The 16,815-nt window shown below is 35.6% G+C and overlaps 2 protein-coding genes across 4 annotated transcripts; one reads left to right on the top strand and one right to left on the bottom strand.

Annotated features, from left to right (window-relative positions):
- Positions 1 to 1,112: 1,112 nt before the first annotated feature.
- On the top strand, positions 1,113 to 9,488 carry LOC17889009 (structural maintenance of chromosomes protein 3). Of its 3 annotated transcripts, none has more exons than XM_006293521.2 (28): positions 1,113 to 1,231; positions 1,483 to 1,526; positions 1,633 to 1,708; positions 1,835 to 1,873; positions 1,978 to 2,045; positions 2,150 to 2,221; positions 2,746 to 2,825; positions 2,911 to 2,989; positions 3,125 to 3,242; positions 3,370 to 3,545; positions 3,748 to 3,993; positions 4,178 to 4,299; positions 4,558 to 4,702; positions 4,897 to 5,069; positions 5,149 to 5,248; positions 5,389 to 5,525; positions 5,640 to 5,841; positions 6,009 to 6,096; positions 6,182 to 6,331; positions 6,494 to 6,645; positions 6,759 to 6,950; positions 7,109 to 7,292; positions 7,387 to 7,457; positions 7,535 to 7,686; positions 7,896 to 8,064; positions 8,147 to 8,293; positions 8,694 to 8,789; positions 8,887 to 9,488. In XM_006293521.2, exons 2-28 carry the CDS (start codon positions 1,512 to 1,514, stop codon positions 9,247 to 9,249), a joined length of 3,612 nt encoding a protein of 1,203 aa, XP_006293583.1. In that variant the 5' UTR covers positions 1,113 to 1,231; positions 1,483 to 1,511; the 3' UTR covers positions 9,250 to 9,488. The 3 variants fall into 3 exon arrangements, with proteins under 3 accessions (XP_006293583.1, XP_023639491.1, XP_023639490.1); XM_023783723.1 differs by lacking the exon at positions 1,113 to 1,231 and adding an exon at positions 1,249 to 1,330; XM_023783722.1 differs by lacking the exon at positions 1,113 to 1,231 and having other exon boundaries at positions 1,361 to 1,526.
- Positions 9,489 to 9,712: 224 nt separating this feature from the next.
- Positions 9,713 to 15,031, bottom strand: LOC17888268 (abscisic-aldehyde oxidase). The gene is made up of 10 exons (XM_006293507.2): positions 14,691 to 15,031; positions 12,892 to 14,460; positions 12,549 to 12,808; positions 12,252 to 12,461; positions 11,940 to 12,158; positions 10,892 to 11,860; positions 10,713 to 10,808; positions 10,541 to 10,639; positions 10,262 to 10,451; positions 9,713 to 10,155 (listed from the first exon to the last, which is right to left on the bottom strand). The coding sequence occupies exons 1-10, from the start codon at positions 14,815 to 14,817 to the stop codon at positions 9,938 to 9,940; spliced, it is 3,957 nt and encodes a 1,318-aa protein (XP_006293569.1). The 5' UTR covers positions 14,818 to 15,031; the 3' UTR covers positions 9,713 to 9,937.
- Positions 15,032 to 16,815: the final 1,784 nt, after the last annotated feature.

Here is a 16,815-nt window from a genome sequence, read left to right as displayed (position 1 = left end):
TACAAATTTTTAGGTTTGTGGTAATTCTGGAAATATGTATTTTATTAGTACTTTTAGAAATTAAAACTCATAATGACACTTTTGGAAAACACCTATTTTAGTGGTATTTTTAAAATTGTCCCTTAATAAAAATTCATTATAATTAGGTATTATCTTATATGTATTAGTTATGTAGAATTTTTTAAGATAGGTTTATAAATTTAATTTTTAAATATTTTAGTCCTAAATCTTCACATGTCAGTATCTTATCGATACAATTGACACATGTCATGTTAATGACTAACTTATTTAGATTAACTTACTGAATGAAAATATTTAAATATTACATAATATTCACGATAATGCAAATATTTTCTAAGATTAACTTATATTTGACTAACTTATTGTATTTTTTTCTTTATTAGTTAATTTTTTTTATTCCTTAGTCTTAATTTTTATAATTTTTATTAATAATTTTATTTTATAATTACTACCCTTTTTTCCTTTAAGATTACTACTATGTAATTGTTAAATTTCCTGAATTTTTATTTTCTCATTTCTTATTTGAAAATATTATTTTTATCTGAAAACGAACTTATATAATTTCTTACCACTTATTATCTAACACTTGTTAACATCTTATCAATTCAATTGAACACATGTTACGAGATTGTTAATGGCTAATTTTGAAGTTTGAAAATGAGAAAAATGTTATTTAAATCCCGAACTTAAAAAATTTGGCCATTTTAATCTTCGACTTCTACTGTGGCCATTAAATCATAGACTTCTTGTTGATGTGATTTTTAAATCACTATCTTCTTGTTGATGTGATTTTTTAGTATGTCGTCAAATCAAATTTTCTAACAGATGAGTTAACAGTCGTTTATGATCGTTAGTCGATCTCTGTTAAGTCGAAAAATGAGTATCACAAAAACAAGCAACGTCCCGAACCGATTTATGCATTTCGTTTAAGGTAGCACGACGTCGATGGTTAGACCATCAAAAGATGACTAAGAAGTTTAGCTTTATATAATAAGATATTTATTTTATTTTCCATCGTTAGACCATAAAAAATGTTTATTTGCTCGTTTACTCGTTTATTTTCCTTCGTGTGCTTGCAGTACCATTTCTTTTTTCAGTTCTAGTTTTTGGCTGATTTTTATTTTCCCGGTCATTTTTCTTCTACTTTGCCTCCATTTTCTTTTTCCTCCCATCAACTCGATCTATGAACTAACCTCTCAGTCTTCACTAGGCAAGTTTTTTTTGTAGAGAACTCTTCTTCTTCTTCTTCTTCTTCCTATTGCTACATCTCTCCTCCGTCTTCGTTTCCGCTTGGATCTATCTCCATTAGGAAAGTAGTAAACCCTAGAATTTCAACTTCTTAGTCATCTCTTTGAGTTTGATACCAAAAATTAGGGTTTTGATTGCTTCTCCGAGTCGAATCTGTTGCTTATCTTCTTCGCTTGACCTAATTGTGTCTGGGCTTGGTGTTGATTTTGACAGGTTTGGAGTAGCTAGTGAGGTGTTTCGCTATGCATATCAAGCAGGTGCGAATTTGTTTTTTTCTTTTTCGTATAATTGTTTAATTGGAACTGATTTGTTCAATTTGGTTTTGATTTCATTCTGTGGATTTTGGATTTGGTTTTTGTGAAGGTTATAATCGAAGGATTTAAGAGTTACAAAGAGCAAATTGCTACTGAGGATTTCAGCAACAGAGTTAATTGTGTTGGTAAATGTCTTCTCTGATTCACTTGTTTGTGGATCTTTAAATTGTTTTATTCATTCTTCATGTTTGATTTTTGGAGTGTTGAACTTGTTGCTGAAACTGATGAAATGTTTTTTTTCCTTATTGCAGTTGGGGCGAATGGGTCTGGTAAAAGCAATTTCTTCCATGGTGAGAGATTGAGTCTTCTTGATTAGCCGATGTTCTTCCTTTTTTTTTTTTTGTTTAGAGTGTGAATATTTGATTCTAAGTGAAATCTTTGGTTTCGGATGCAGCAATTCGTTTTGTATTGAGTGACCTCTTCCAAAATCTAAGGAGTGAAGATAGGCATGCATTACTCCATGTATGTTTACATTTTTGCTGAAGGATTCAAAGTTGATTCGTTGTGTGCTTTTCATGGTATTGAGATTTTTATTTTTTGCTAACTATGACCCTGTTATTGGACAGGAAGGTGCTGGTCATCAAGTTGTGTCTGCCTTTGTGGAGATTGTGTTTGATAATTCTGATACTCGGTTCCCGGTAATAACTCGATTGCCTAAAACTTGTTATGTCTGAATTCGGGATGTGATGTTTTCTTTTGTTTGATCAACTTCTCGTTCATGTTTGTGCTGATGTTGTGGATCTTAGTATTGGCATCTACCTGTATTTCTGTCAGGTAGAAGTCTAAAAACTGTGTTACTAAGCTTGGAAAATTTAGTTCTGTCATGTTTTGGTCTAGTGTACAGGTTGTTTTTAGTTAATTTCATGGCTTCATGTCAATCAGTTATATACTAAATTTCCCTTCGGATTCATAAAACTGTCTTCATTTTCTTGGCTATTTGGGTTTCCGAAGTCATAAATATGTAAAGATTAGCCGCACCTAAGAAAATCTGGTAGTATCAAAACATACTTGGGTGCTATACAAATTAAAATTAAAACACAAAGGCAGTTGAAAACCTTGTATTCCACCACATGCTTTTTATTTATTTATTCCTGAATGCTAAATAGTTCCACAAATGGTATATTTCAGTCCTCATCTGTTGTGTTTTATTCTTCTCCACTAGGTTGAAAAGGAAGAAGTTCGCTTGCGCCGAACAGTTGGTCTGAAGAAGGATGATTATTTCTGGGATGGGAAACACATAACGTACGCATTGTTTCTTCAAGTTTGAACACTTTTTCCGATGCCCTGTTTTGTGGATGTTTGAAAATTTATTTGATAAAACTTGCAGAAAAGCTGAAGTCATGAATTTATTGGAGAGTGCTGGATTTTCTCGTTCCAATCCTTACTATGTTGTTCAACAAGGAAAGGTACGCTCCTGTTAGGGAAAGTATAGTTGGATTAATCCTATGCTGCCAAGCACAGAGAGAAGCTAACGTGGGCAAGCAGATTTCTGTACAACAGCGTTTTGCATTTTAAATACCTTATTTTTGGTACATTTGTAGATAGCCTCATTAACACTGATGAAAGACGTGGAACGGCTGGATCTGCTAAAAGAGATAGGTGGTACTCGCGTTTATGAGGAGAGGCGTCGTGAGAGTTTAAGAATTATGCAGGATACAGGCAAGTTATCAATTTGCAGTAAATTTGGAACCTCTTTAATTTCGGATGCATGCATGGCTACCATTTTTTTTTTTTTAACATGCATGGCTACCTTAAAACTGATATGGCCAAATTACTCGTCTCCTAGGGAATAAACGGAAGCAGATCATAGAAGTTGTTCACTACTTGGATGAAAGACTAAGGGAATTGGACGAAGAGAAAGAAGAACTCAGAAAATATCAACAACTTGACAAGCAGAGAAAATCACTAGAATACACCATTTACGATAAAGAGCTTCACGATGCTCGGGAGGAACTGGAACAGGTTAGGCACATGTTTTGAATGTTGTCTCTTGTTTGTTCAGTGAACGTTCTTGTTTGGTCTTTCGATTGCTGGTGCTACTAATATTTTAAAGAGTAGCTCCGCCAGACTGTTTTTATGCGCTTCTCTAAGCAACTGTTATTTCATTATTCACTCTTTGCTGAATTACCTCTCTTACAAATGTGTATTTTCTGTCATGGTTTAGGTAGAAATTAAACGAACCAAGGCATCTGAAGAGTCTACGAAAACGTATGATAGCCTTGAGAAGGCTCAGGACGACTCCAAGTCCTTAGATGAGTCGCTGAAAGGGCTGACAAAGGAGCTGCAGACGTTATACAAGGAGAAAGAAACAGTTGAAGCTCAACAAACCGAAGCTATAAAGAAGAAGACAAAACTGGAGCTTGATGTGAAGGACTTTCAGGATCGGATTACTGGAAATATCCAGACTAAGGTATTACTAACTTAGTAGCAACACATGTGGTCACAAGCTGGTACTTACTTGCATTTGGTTAGAAAATTTGAGCAGGAAGTATACATCATGATGAATATAGAAGTTGCATGCCTGCAAATGAATGTGTAGTTGATTTTTATTTATATATGGATAATGTGCACTAATGGAGTACTATGGCTTACAGAATGATGCACTTGAGCAGCTTAATATGGTGGAAAGAGAAATGCAGGATTCTTTAAAAGAACTGGAGGCGATTAATCCTTTATATGAAAGTCAACTTGACAAGGAGAAGCAGACAACAAAAAGGTGGGCATATACTGAATAATGCAGTGTAACACGGAAATAGCTTTGTTCATGCTGTTGAATGTTCCTATAGGACTCCTGTTTGAGGGAAGCAATAGGAATAATTCCTTAGATAAAATACAACGATCACTTGGGTAAAAGCTTAGGTGTTAATTAAAATGGGAAGTTCTGCTGTTTGGCTTTACTGAAATAAATTATAATTTATTTTTTATTAGAGTCATCTTATATTGATAAATCACTGTTTATGCTTTTTTCTTACAGAATCATGGAGCTGGAAAAAAAACTTAGCATTCTTTACCAGAAACAGGGCCGTGCAACTCAATTTTCAAACAAGGCTGCCCGAGACAAATGGCTCAGGAAGGAGATTGAAGATCTTAAGCGTGTTCTTGACTCAAATATGACTCAAGTGAGTTTGCATTATTAAATATGGAAGTTGTTCTGTAGTATATAGTTAGCTCATATGGTCACACAATGTTTTAATGTTGAAAGACTGTAAAAATGTCAATGACATTTAGATTCCTGTATAGTTTCATCTTTTGCAGTAACTATATGTAATCAGTTGGATGTGATTGGTGATCCAACATGTTAATTCTATTGTAGGAGCAAAAACTTCAAGATGAAATATTTCGCCTCAATACTGATCTTACAGAGCGTGATGGACGCATCAAGAAACATGAAGTTGAAATTGGTGAACTGGAATCTCAAATTTCCAAGTCCCATGAACTATACAATATTAAAAAGAGGGAGAGAGATGAAGAACAGAGAATTAGAAAGTAGGAAATGCTGTCATTTCATATACCTATAAGAAAGTAGAAATTTTTATTTTGATATAACTGGATATATGTACACCAGGGAAAAATGGGGAGAAGAAAGTCAACTATCTTCCGAAATCGAGAAGTTGAAAACGGAACTTGAACGGGCAAAGAAAAACCTCGAGCATGCAACTCCAGGAGTAAGTGATTGCTTTGGTATCCCTTTTCTTGTTGCTGACAGTAATATGGAGGAAAATTGGTAACTGTTTAGCCATGGTTAGAAGTTGACAAGCCATTTTCTATTTCCGTTTCTGGTGACTCAACCCATTTGTTTTCTCAGGATGTAAGGCGAGGGCTGCACAGTATTCGACGGTATTGCTCAGAGTATAAGATCAATGGATTTTTTGGTCCACTTGTTGAGTTGGTTGATTGCGATGAAAAGTTTTTCACTGCAGTTGAAGTCACTGCAGGAAACAGGTATGTGGGAAACCTGCTCATATTTACCTCACAGCTACAGTATCATACTGTTCACTATGTGGCTCTTTTTTCTTTCTTCTGATCTGCTCTTGTCATCTCTTGCTCCATGACCAGCCTATTTCACGTGGTAGTTGAGAATGATGATATTTCAACGAAGTTAATTAGACACCTGAATTCTCTAAAGGGTGGACGAGTGACCTTCTTACCTCTGAATCGGGTAAAGGCGCCCCATGTAAACTTTCCGCAGGATTCTGATGCAATACCACTGCTGAGAAAGTTAAAGTACGACTCTAAGTTTGGACCAGCATTGGCTCAGGTGTTTTTTTTGTTCTGACTACTTTTTTGCCCAGCAATTTCTTGTCACTTTCTGAGCTTTGTTTTCATATGGCCCACTTATTTAGATATATAAGTACATTTGGTGGAACTATTGTACTTTGTGTTTATGTTAATGTCATTATTATATTGTAATGTGTCTTGATGTAGGTTTTTGGAAGAACAGTAGTATGTAAAGATCTGAATGTAGCAACAAGAGTTGCTAAGAATCATGGCCTCGATTGCATAACTATGGAAGGTTGAAACTGTGATTGCATTTATATTCACTATACATTCCATTCAGCATGTATTTGGTACATGAAGGTTATGGTGTACCATGACAGGTGACCAGGTGAGCAGAAAGGGTGGTATGACAGGTGGATTTTATGACCACAGGCGGTCAAAATTGAGATTCATGAATATTATAATACAAAATACAAAGTCTATAAATGCGAAAGAGAATGAATTGAAGGATGTTAGAGGGCAGCTGCAAGATATCCTTTCCGTAACTGACTTTGGCTTATTTGTTATTGCATTTTTGTTTTCTGATGAACTATATCATATTGTTCATTGATGTGTGTTGAGTATCTGTTTATTTCTTTTCATTTTCCATGTCAATAGTTCCCCATTCACAGCGTTTACTTAACATGTCTCACTGATAGATCAGCAGATTACACAGTTTGTTACTGAGCAGCAGAGACTTGAAGCAGACTGGACGCACTGCAGATTACAGGTGGAGCAACTTAAGCAAGAAATAGCAAACGCGAATAAGCAGAAACATGCTATATATAAAGCTCTTGAAAATAAGGTACCTTTCTTTATGCTCCTTTAATCTGTTAATTCATTTTTTGAAGTGGCCGTCATTGTTAATTATATCGTCCCTATGTATTGTAAATACTAAATTTCGTCATCTGTTTGCAGGAGAAATCACTAGGTGATATTAGAACACAAATTGATCAGATTAGATCCAGCATGGCTATGAAGGAAGCCGAAATGGGAACAGAACTTGTGGATCACCTAACTCCAGAAGAAAGGGAGCAATTGTCGCGATTAAACCCCGAGATTAAGAATCTTAAGGAAAAGCAATTTGCATACACGACTGATCGCATTGAGGTTGGTATTGCTTTTGCTTTAGGTTGATTTCTAATTTGCGTGCATTTTTTGTTTGAATAAGTCTAACATGTGTGCATTTATTGTGTTTGAATAAGTCGTGATTTATGTTCGTTTCTTTTTTTGGAATAAGTCTGATGTCTGCTTTTCATCACACACAGAGGGAGACAAGAAAAGCAGAGTTGGAGGCTAATTTGGCTACCAACTTAAAGAGGAGAATAAATGAGTTACAAGCTAGTATAGCTTCCATTGACGATGATAGTTTGCCTAGTTCAGCTGGCTTAAAAGCACAAGAACTTGATGATGCAAATTTTTTGGTAAATGAGGCGGCAAAAGAGCTCAAAAGTGGGTCCCAAACATTCTGATCTATTTTGCTTGATCTTGATCTTGATCTTTTACTATTCGTACGAGTACACTCACTACAATTTTGTGTTTTTAGGTCTCTGTAACAACATTGACGAGAAGAAAAAGCAAGTCAAGAAAATTAAAGATGAGAAAGAAACGTTAAAGGTAGTATATTCTGTAAGTTAAGAGACTGGCGTTCGTCTGTATAGGTATCTGACAATGAAAAACACTTTTTCTCTCAGATATTGGAAGATAAATGTAAAGGGACTCTGCAAGATGTAGATAAAGAGTTGGAGGAACTATTTAGCCTTCGCAACACACTCCTTGCTAAGCAGGATGAGTATACAAAGAAGATTAGGGGATTGGGTCCATTGTCATCTGACGCTTTTGACACGTATGTTTGATTCTTCTCTTACATATTGGTCATCATTCCAGCCATTTCAGCCTTCTTAATTTTAGTTGGAACTTTTACAGCTATACTGTCCTCAATAGCCATTTATCTTTTCCAAATAGGTCTTAGTTGTCATGGGCAAATCATTGCTATATGTCCTGAGAATTTTTTCCTAAGAGTTTTATAATATGCAAAGTGATGAAATATTATAGGTATAAACGAAAAAATGTCAAGGAGCTGCAGAAGATGCTACACCGGTGCAGTGAACAGCTGCAACAATTCAGCCATGTTAACAAGAAGGCGCTTGATCAATATGTAAATTTCACAGAACAGCGAGAAGAACTTCAGAATCGGCAAGCAGAGCTTGATGCAGGAGATGAGGTAATAAATGGGAGGTTTCATACTCTTTGCCAAATTCTATATAGAAAATAGAACTTGACTGACAAATCTAACGGTTCTGCAGAAAATTAAAGAACTTATAACAGTTCTGGATCAGCGGAAAGACGAATCTATAGAACGTACATTCAAAGGGGTTGCACATCACTTCAGGGAGGTATTCTCTGAGCTTGTGCAAGGTGGACATGGTCAGCTTCTCATAAAGAAATTAAGGGTATGTTTCTGCTTCCCTTTCCCCGTAAACACTTTTTTAATCTCTGTCCTTTGTTTAGTTTTAATCCCTTGTGAGTTTTTCCATTACCAAAGTGGTTGACTAATTCTAGAGTACAATCAAAAGAGATATATTTAGTATTCTACTAAACCATGTGCAGAGGTCTTCTAGTGAGCCTTAAGTGTGAGAGTACATCCCTAGTATTATTATATATTCGTCATCTTACATTTAGAATGATATATCACATAAACCTTTACTTTGTCTCCACCAAGGAATTACGTATAACTACCAGTAGTATCTTCACTGAAGTTGTTTGGATGATTCTTATCTCTGTGTAAAAGCTTGTGTGATCCCTTCACTAATTAATTAAGTGGACATGATAACATTTTGCCTACATATTCAGGATCGTGATCATGATGATGAAGATGATGACGATGATGGAAGTCGTAAAACTGATGCAGAGGGAAGGCTTGAGAAGTACCTTGGTGTAAGCGTGAAGGTACATAAAAACACAATCGAAATTATGTAAAAAGAAATGTTTATTATCATCATTGGTTTAGCTTTCAGGCTGATAGTAGTTGTCGCTTGTTTGGTAGGTGTCATTTACTGGTCAAGGGGAGACACAATCAATGAAACAATTGTCAGGAGGCCAAAAGACCGTTGTTGCCCTCGCATTAATCTTTGCTATCCAGCGATGTGATCCTGCACCATTCTATCTTTTCGATGAGATTGATGCGGCTCTTGACCCTCAGTACCGAACCGCTGTGGGAAACTTGATTCGTCGTCTAGCTGATGATTGTGGTACTCAGTTCATAACCACAACTTTCCGTCCCGAGCTTGTGAGAGTTGCGGATAAGATATACGGAGTATTTCATAAGAACAGAGTGAGTGTCGTGAATGTTATTTCAAAGGATCAGGCATTGGACTTCATCGAGAAAGACCAATCCCACGATACCTGATCAGTGTTAAGGTTGGTTTAACACTTGCTCAGTTCTCTTTTGAGAGCTTCCATGACACTTGTTTAAGTGGGTTAACATTTTATCAGGTTTGCTTCTAGGAATATAATATAATCTAATGTGCAGTTCAGGTTGTAGAATCATCTAAGTATTAAAATTTCTGTTTTCTTATCTGACTGATACATTTCTAGACTTTGATGGATTGATATATAAATAATTTATTTGATGGATTGATATATAAATAATTTAGTATCTTCCTTTTCTAAAAAACTTATTATTCGTAACCAAACTGTATCTTTTCTGTAATTCATTGACACATTCCTGAGGTTATGAATTATGATATTAATCCTCTGGTTACAAGAAAACCAGCTTAACATAGAAATTAGTGTTATATGCAACAATTTATACGAATCTCGATTGTTGCATATACGGATAAAACATACTGTAACGAGGATACTATACAAAGTTAGAGTGTTAAAGTTCATTAAACCATACATATTTAACAGAACATTTTAGTTTCGGAAAAGCATAATATAAACCATTCCAAGTAGTGATTTATTGATTTGGTTTTGGTATTATGCACAAAGATGTACACAAAACAATTTATATTCGCTCTATAAAGAAATTTTGAATGACAAATTTTAGTATGTGTAAAACTGTAAATTTTGCAGCAAGAGAGATTTGCTTGCCTTTATTGTCCGTTGATCTTCCCTTGTAAGTATTTCTCTACACTATACAACCCGCATAGCGACTTCACCACGGGCATAGTCGCTGGAACCGGCAACTCAAAATCCGAACCAGACCCTTCATTGTAGTTCCATGAAAGGGACTGTTTCCGAGCTTCCCTAATAGCTGATCTCGTTGCACAATGAACAGAAGCCGCTAAAAGCAATGGCGGCTCACCCGATGCTACAGATGAGAATGAAGTTGTTGCTTATGTAAGTAGTGAACCCCCAAATACAGTATGGAGCAGATAAAAGTTAGCTCAAATAGGATAAGGAAAAGTATAGTGTACCTTTGGAAGAGAGAACACGGTTTTTGTGATGACCGGAGTTGAGAATCTCGACATTGAAGTGTTTGGGGATTGTATCCACAGTAGGAATTTTGTAGTCCCAAGTGCCTTCTTGCACCACAAGTCCCTTCTCATCAGTAGTGTACTCTTCTATCATGAAAAACCCGAGTCCTTGAACAAACGCTCCTTCGATCTTTTCACAAACCATTCATTTTTTCTTCTTAGCTCAACAAAATGATAAAAGAAAGCTAAGAAAACATGTGGAGCTAACTAAATACTAACCTGTCCTAAATCAACTGCAGGATTAAGACTTTTCCCGCTATCGTAAATGATATCGGACTGTAAAATCTCGGTTTTTCCTGTCACAATGTCCACTTCCACCTGCAAGTAGACTCAGATTAGTGTTGGACTGATTCAATTTTTTTTAAAAGAATAGTTTCCCATAGTGACTTGCCTCGCTGACTCCAACTCCATAGTTGAGGTATTCCATAGTAGAATACTCTGGCTTATACATTGTACTCGCTGATAAATTAATAGTCTGAGCATACGCCTGACAAAACACATATATGCAAACTCTAAGGTTATCTATGTTAGAGTAACTAGTATCATAATTTTATTTACTAGGCTACCTACTTGTTGAATAAGCATGTTCCATGTCACTGAACCAAGCTTCTCAATCATCATCTGATCCATTGTAGGTTTCAATCTCTCCACCAAGGTAACACAACAAAGCCTTACAGCTTCACAACTACTCTCTGATGTTGTGCTACCAGCAGTGAAACCTCCTTGGATCATACCAAGTGTATCAGACTGAACAACCCGTATTCTCTCCAACAGCTTTTCGCTTCCTTCGCATTTAACCATACCGAGACCATAAGCAACCATCTGTTGTACTTTAGTCCACAATCCTTGTCCTATCTCAATTCCTCCAACCTCAACCACAATAGAACCATCACTCAAAATGCTCACTTTCCCCGGTGTTGGCCTCTGCATAACTTGATGGAGAATAGGTACTCGAGATATCCCTCTCTTCCGCCATACGTTACACACATTAAACTCCTTCACCATCTCAGCTCTCTCCTTGTATTTAGAAGATTTCTCCAGTTTGTCCCATAGTAAAGGCAATGTATATTCATCAGGATCACCAGCAATATGCTTGTAGAATTTTCTAAGACTGTCATAACTATGAAGGTTTATCTTTCTCACTGCATCAACGTCCATTTGAAGAGAAGAGGCTACATTCTCGATAATAGACTCCGCAATGTATGAACCTTGTACTTCCCCAGGAGCTCTCATTGCCGTTCTACTCAGGCAGTTCGTCTTACAAACTTTTATGTCAAATGACAAAGCTCCCCAATCATACTTCCTTAGCGGACCCATTATATTCCGTGGCAAGATTGGACTTACGTCTGTCTCAAACCCTGCATCTATTAGCATTGTAAACTCCAGTGCAGTGAGCTTACCATCTGATCTAAAACCGACATTGTAAGATATTTTCATTGGATGCCTTCCTCCAGCCATTATCATATCAGTCTTGCGGTTCATATACATTTTAACAGGACGCTGCAACTTGAATGCGCCTAGCGCACATGCTGTTGCGACCTGAAAACATCGATTTCAATGAGCATTCACGAGCGGCTGGCCATATTCTAAAACACACCAAAAGAAACCAAATACTTACAGGCATTGACTTTACAGCTTTACCACCAAAGCCACCACCAACTCTTCTAGTAATGACTCTTACATTATGTTCTTGGATGCCAAGACAAGTAGCAATTACCGCGTGCACGTACTCAGGTGCTTGTGATGAACTAAATACTTTCACACAATTGTCTTCATCTGGCAAGGCAAGTGCTGTTTGTGGCTCCATATAGAAGAAGTACTGTGACCCCAGCCTCAACTGTGATTCATATATAACCAAGTTTCAAACACATAAATTAGATGTAACTACAAAACTTTGGTGGTGAAAGATCGGGAAACGCAGTTGTGATACCTCAGCCGAGATTATCTTTCGTTCTGCTTCTTCCATTCCTTTTAAAACATCACCTACTGATTCCGGGTAAAGCATTGGAAGAACCTCGAAAAAGCTTGATCTTTTCACTGCATCTTCAACAGTTAGTATAGGTTCTTCTACATTCTTTGTATCATACTCAACTACTGCAAGTGTTGCTGCCTTATCTGCATGTTTCTGTGTGTCTGCAACCTACAAAGCCATATACTTTTCGATTAGTTACGCAACGAAAGACGAGAAAGAATTTAAAAGAAAAAGAAGAGGAAATTTTGAAGTTACCACAAGAGCAATTCTTTGACCAGCAAATCGAGTTAGTTCATCTGCAAATAAAGGTCCTGTTCCCAAGACAGTCTTGGAACCAATGTTTTGTCCTTGATCTGGAATATCCTTAAAAGTAAGAACTGCAAAAACTCCAGTAGGAGTCACATTCTCTCTGAAGCTTATGCTTTTTATCTTAGCTAAAGGCTCTGTGCTATAAATGAATGCTCCATGAAGACAGTCTTGTAAAGTCGGTATATCATCAACAAAAACCGCCTCACCTGAAAGAAAGCTATATTGAATCTTTACTTGAACCGATATCGAGTTACTTAAAATGATAATAACAGAAGGCATAAGAGCTAACCAGAAGCTTGTAATGTTGCTCCAACTTTGATAACTGCTTCACCTACAGGTTGATATTCATTGCTCTCCAACACTTGCTGTGAAGATGAGAGGAAGGGAAGAGATTTCCCGGTATCAAGATTATGTAATCTATGGCCACTCTCGATCAGTGGGTAGAAAAACTCGAAAAGAAACCCAACAGCCAAGCTTTTTCTATACTCGGGATGCGGTGTGTCTTTCTCGGGAACTATGATTCCTTTAAGTAAACCAACAGCTTCATATAAAACACTGTAGCTAAGTAATTTACCTGTCAGGAAACTCTCCACTTCTACCGCCCTGATTGAATGATCACCGCCATAAGAACCAAATGCCAAAAAGCATTTATCAACCGTTACACCTTTTCTTGATGGTTCTTGGCGAGACACTAACGCAAAGAAAGCAGCGTTCACATATGGCAATGCGTTTCCAATAGAGCGAGGTGCAGCTCTATAGCTTTTAAAGAAAAATTCTGTGTCATCACCACAAGCAGCAGTACATGATGGAATCTCAACCTTTAAAAGAACGCGTTTGGAGTCTAAAACCGAAGGCAATTCAAGAAACTCCTCTAGCCTCATCTTCTCGGTTTTCCTGCCATTTAACATATACACCGATGCATCTACAGCGAGCAAAAGCGTTGTGATATCAGAAGGAAACTTTCTGCTCTGAGCCATCACTAAGTTACCACCAATACTCCCTGAGTTCCTGATAGCATGGTTGCCAATTTTCTCCATATGAGCTGCAATCTTCTTGAAAACATAGAAAGATTTGCTTTCCTCTTTCAAAGCATCAATAGCATTCGATATGGTAACAGCGGCTCCAATCTCAATCCCTTTCTCATCCTTCTTGATCATTGACATCTCTGGAATCTGACTAATATCAATATATCTATCAAACCGTTCCTCATCTTTATAGTAACCTGTCCCAGTGTTCCCCACAACTAACTTCAAAGAGCCTATAGAATCAGCATCTTCCAATATATTATGAAGCTCAGCTACACTAAAAGGAGTTATCCAACGATACCTCGAATGATCCAAACCATTATGAAGCTTCTTTATCTTCTTCAAGAACTCAGGAAATGTTACAAGATGTTCTTTGGGGTTATAAGGAGGCAAAGACTTCAACATAACCTCTTTGCTATCTCCTTTTTTCCAAAAGGAATTGAACCCTAAGTCCTCAATATCAACATCAGAAGCAAAACTCTTACAAGCATCAACAATGGGACGGTAACCAGTGCATCGACAAAGGTTTCCCGCAACGGATTTCTCAGCTTCGGAAACCGTAAACTCTTTATTATCAGCATTTGAAAGAGCTGAGTAGAGAGAAATACACATCCCTGGTGTACAAAAACCGCATTGCGAGGCATGAAACCCCGCGAATCGCTTATGTATAGGGTGGAATCCTTTCTTTGTATTTCCAAGACCTTCAGATGTTGTAATTGAACATCCATTTACACTACAGAGAAGAGTGAGACAAGAGTTTATACTACATTCTTTCACTTGATCTAACTCTTGATCATATCTTGATAACATTACAAGACAAGCACCACACCCTCCTGCACTATACATAAACACACATTACATTATTAGTCAAGACATTAAAATCTATCTGAAGATAGAGAACTCAGATTTAGATTTCACAGAATTGAATTAACTTCACTAATTCTGGTACAGATTAAAACAGAACACAAGACTTCAACAACACATATGGATTGTTTCTGAACATAAAGGCAATAAATTTTCACTAACAGATAAAAAAACAGAGAAGAGAGAAAGAGAGATTTGCCTTCGCCACAGCCGAGCTTGACACTCTTGAAAGGAGTATTCAATCGCAAGAACTCGAGTAAGGTCGTTGATGGATCAACAGAATCAATCTTGAATCTTTCTCCATTAACAGCAAACTCCAAATCCATTTTTTTCTTTTCTCTGGTCGGAATCAGCAGTGGCCAGTGAGTGATACCAATTTTTTTTTAATAAAAGGTTAGATTTTTTGAGGAACCCAGAAGAGATATGAAGAAAACACGAAGTGGGTTTGGTGATTTAAACCCAAATTAAAGAGAGAATTGAAATGCTTGAGGGAGAAGATGTGACAGAGAGTTTCATTTCTTCTCTTATTATGAGTTCTAGTTGCGCCTCTTTCACGCACATCTCTATAAGTTTTGAGTTTCAGACATAACTCGAAAAGGCACTGTCCGTGCGCCACGAGTCAGTTCACCACACGTCACTCAGTCTTACAAGTAAAAAGAATATTTTGACATTTGGAAACTAATCTCAAATCTCAAAAAAATACAATCAAGAAAATCTTTTTTTTTTTTTGGTAATCAAGAAAATCTTATTAAACTGGAATAAACGGATTTTCTTATAAAAAAAGAAGGATTTTCTTATAAAAAAAGAAGGATTTTCTTAAAAAAATTTAAATTATCAGTGAAAAAAGTGTAAAACGAAAATAACAAAACATATAAATCTCCTTTATGCAGTCTTGTCCATAGGACGAGTCGCCAAATTTATAGCAGTCAGGTTTATTGAACTTATTTATCTAATCAGTAAACAAAAAACTCGAAAACAACAATTTTTGATTTTGCATAACCAAATTGACTAAGCTATCAGTGTGAATGTGAGGTATACCAAATTTCTAAAATTAGATAAGTTTGAATGTGAGGTACACTGAATTTCTAAAAAAAACTATGTACACATATAGGATTAGGAGTTTACTTTGTAATTTGCTATGAAGAACTAATTTTAACTTTCACTCACCATTCTAACATTCTTCATCATATATTATATATTTCGGGTTGTTGTGGGCATCCTAATTTCTAAATCTCTATTTTAGAAGAAGATGTTTTGTTGCTTTGCTTCTTGTGACTAGTGTATTTTAATTTGTCAGGTTTAATTAATGCCTATTTGCTTGTGTTCTTAACATTTTAGTTGTTAAGTCTTCATCCTCTTTCGTTTTAGGTTTAAAGTTTATGTTTTATGCTTTGTAGTGCGACCTTCTATTTTCCTTTTATGGAGCCTAGATTTTAATGGAATCACATTTTTTCTCTAGTTGTATCTCTCTAAAACTTTCAATTCGTCCATCATCTTGTATGTGTAGGCAACTAACCATCTCGTCCTACACATACCATATCATCGACACCGACTGTGAAAAACATAGGCTATGAATGTTTAGGAGATTTTAAGTAGTTTTTAGATTATAGTTTATAGATTTTAATTTTTTAATTTTTAGATTTTACAATAAATAAAGAAAATAAACAAAAAAGAAAAATAAAAAGTCACGTAGATTTTGGATTTTGTTAACAAATTGGCAAAAACTGGATGTCCTATATTTTAGGGAATCCACTTTTACAAAATCTTGAATGGCCACTGATTGCGGTGAATCATATTTATGTAATGATTTCGGAGAAATAGTAGAATGAAAAATATTGTAAATGATAATATAATGCGTTTTCATACAATAAAAGAAAAAAAAACAAAAAAAAAATTAATAGTACGAAATAATATTTATCGATATATAATTCAATTTGACTTAATATATATTCTGACCCGTTGCAAAATTATCAATGATTTAATATATGTTCTGACCCGTTGCAAAATTATCAATAATTTAATATATGTTCTGATCCGCTGCAAAATTAGCAATTATTTTATATATTTATAATATTTGAATCATTTTCAAGTTTGAATATTTATAATATATGAACCTTTTAAAAGTTTCAATATTTATACATTTTAAAATTTTAATATTTTGAAACTTTAATAAATCTTCAATTTTTTAATATTTAAATATTTTAAATTTTTGACTGTTATAATATTTTAAAATTTTTAAAGTTTTAATTTACTCAAAGTTAAAACCGAATTATAGCAAATAAAACTTTTTAAATTTGGATGCATGATAAACCAAGCTTACTACT

The sequence above is a fragment of the Capsella rubella genome, unplaced genomic scaffold (genome assembly GCF_000375325.1).
Source record: "Capsella rubella cultivar Monte Gargano unplaced genomic scaffold, Caprub1_0 scaffold_4, whole genome shotgun sequence".
In the NCBI taxonomy this organism is placed as follows: Eukaryota; Viridiplantae; Streptophyta; class Magnoliopsida; order Brassicales; family Brassicaceae; genus Capsella; species Capsella rubella.
Note: the sequence above shows the minus strand (reverse complement) of the source record. Positions and strands in the feature narration are given on the sequence as shown.

Bases quoted from the DNA above. Each gene is read 5' to 3' on its own strand.
- LOC17888268 (XM_006293507.2), bottom strand. From the start codon at position 14,817: ATGGATTTGGAGTTTGCTGTTAATGGAGAAAGATTCAAGATTGATTCT. The intron at 10,809-10,891 runs GTAGGTAGCCTA...GTGTTTTGTCAG, and splicing joins GGAACATGCTTATTCAACAA to GCGTATGCTCAGACTATTAA. The intron at 10,156-10,261 runs GTACACTATACT...TCTCATCTGTAG, and splicing joins CCGTGTTCTCTCTTCCAAAG to CATCGGGTGAGCCGCCATTG.
- LOC17889009 (XM_006293521.2), top strand. The intron at 1,709-1,834 runs GTAAATGTCTTC...TCCTTATTGCAG, and splicing joins CAACAGAGTTAATTGTGTTG to TTGGGGCGAATGGGTCTGGT. The intron at 2,990-3,124 runs GTACGCTCCTGT...GTACATTTGTAG, and splicing joins ATGTTGTTCAACAAGGAAAG to ATAGCCTCATTAACACTGAT.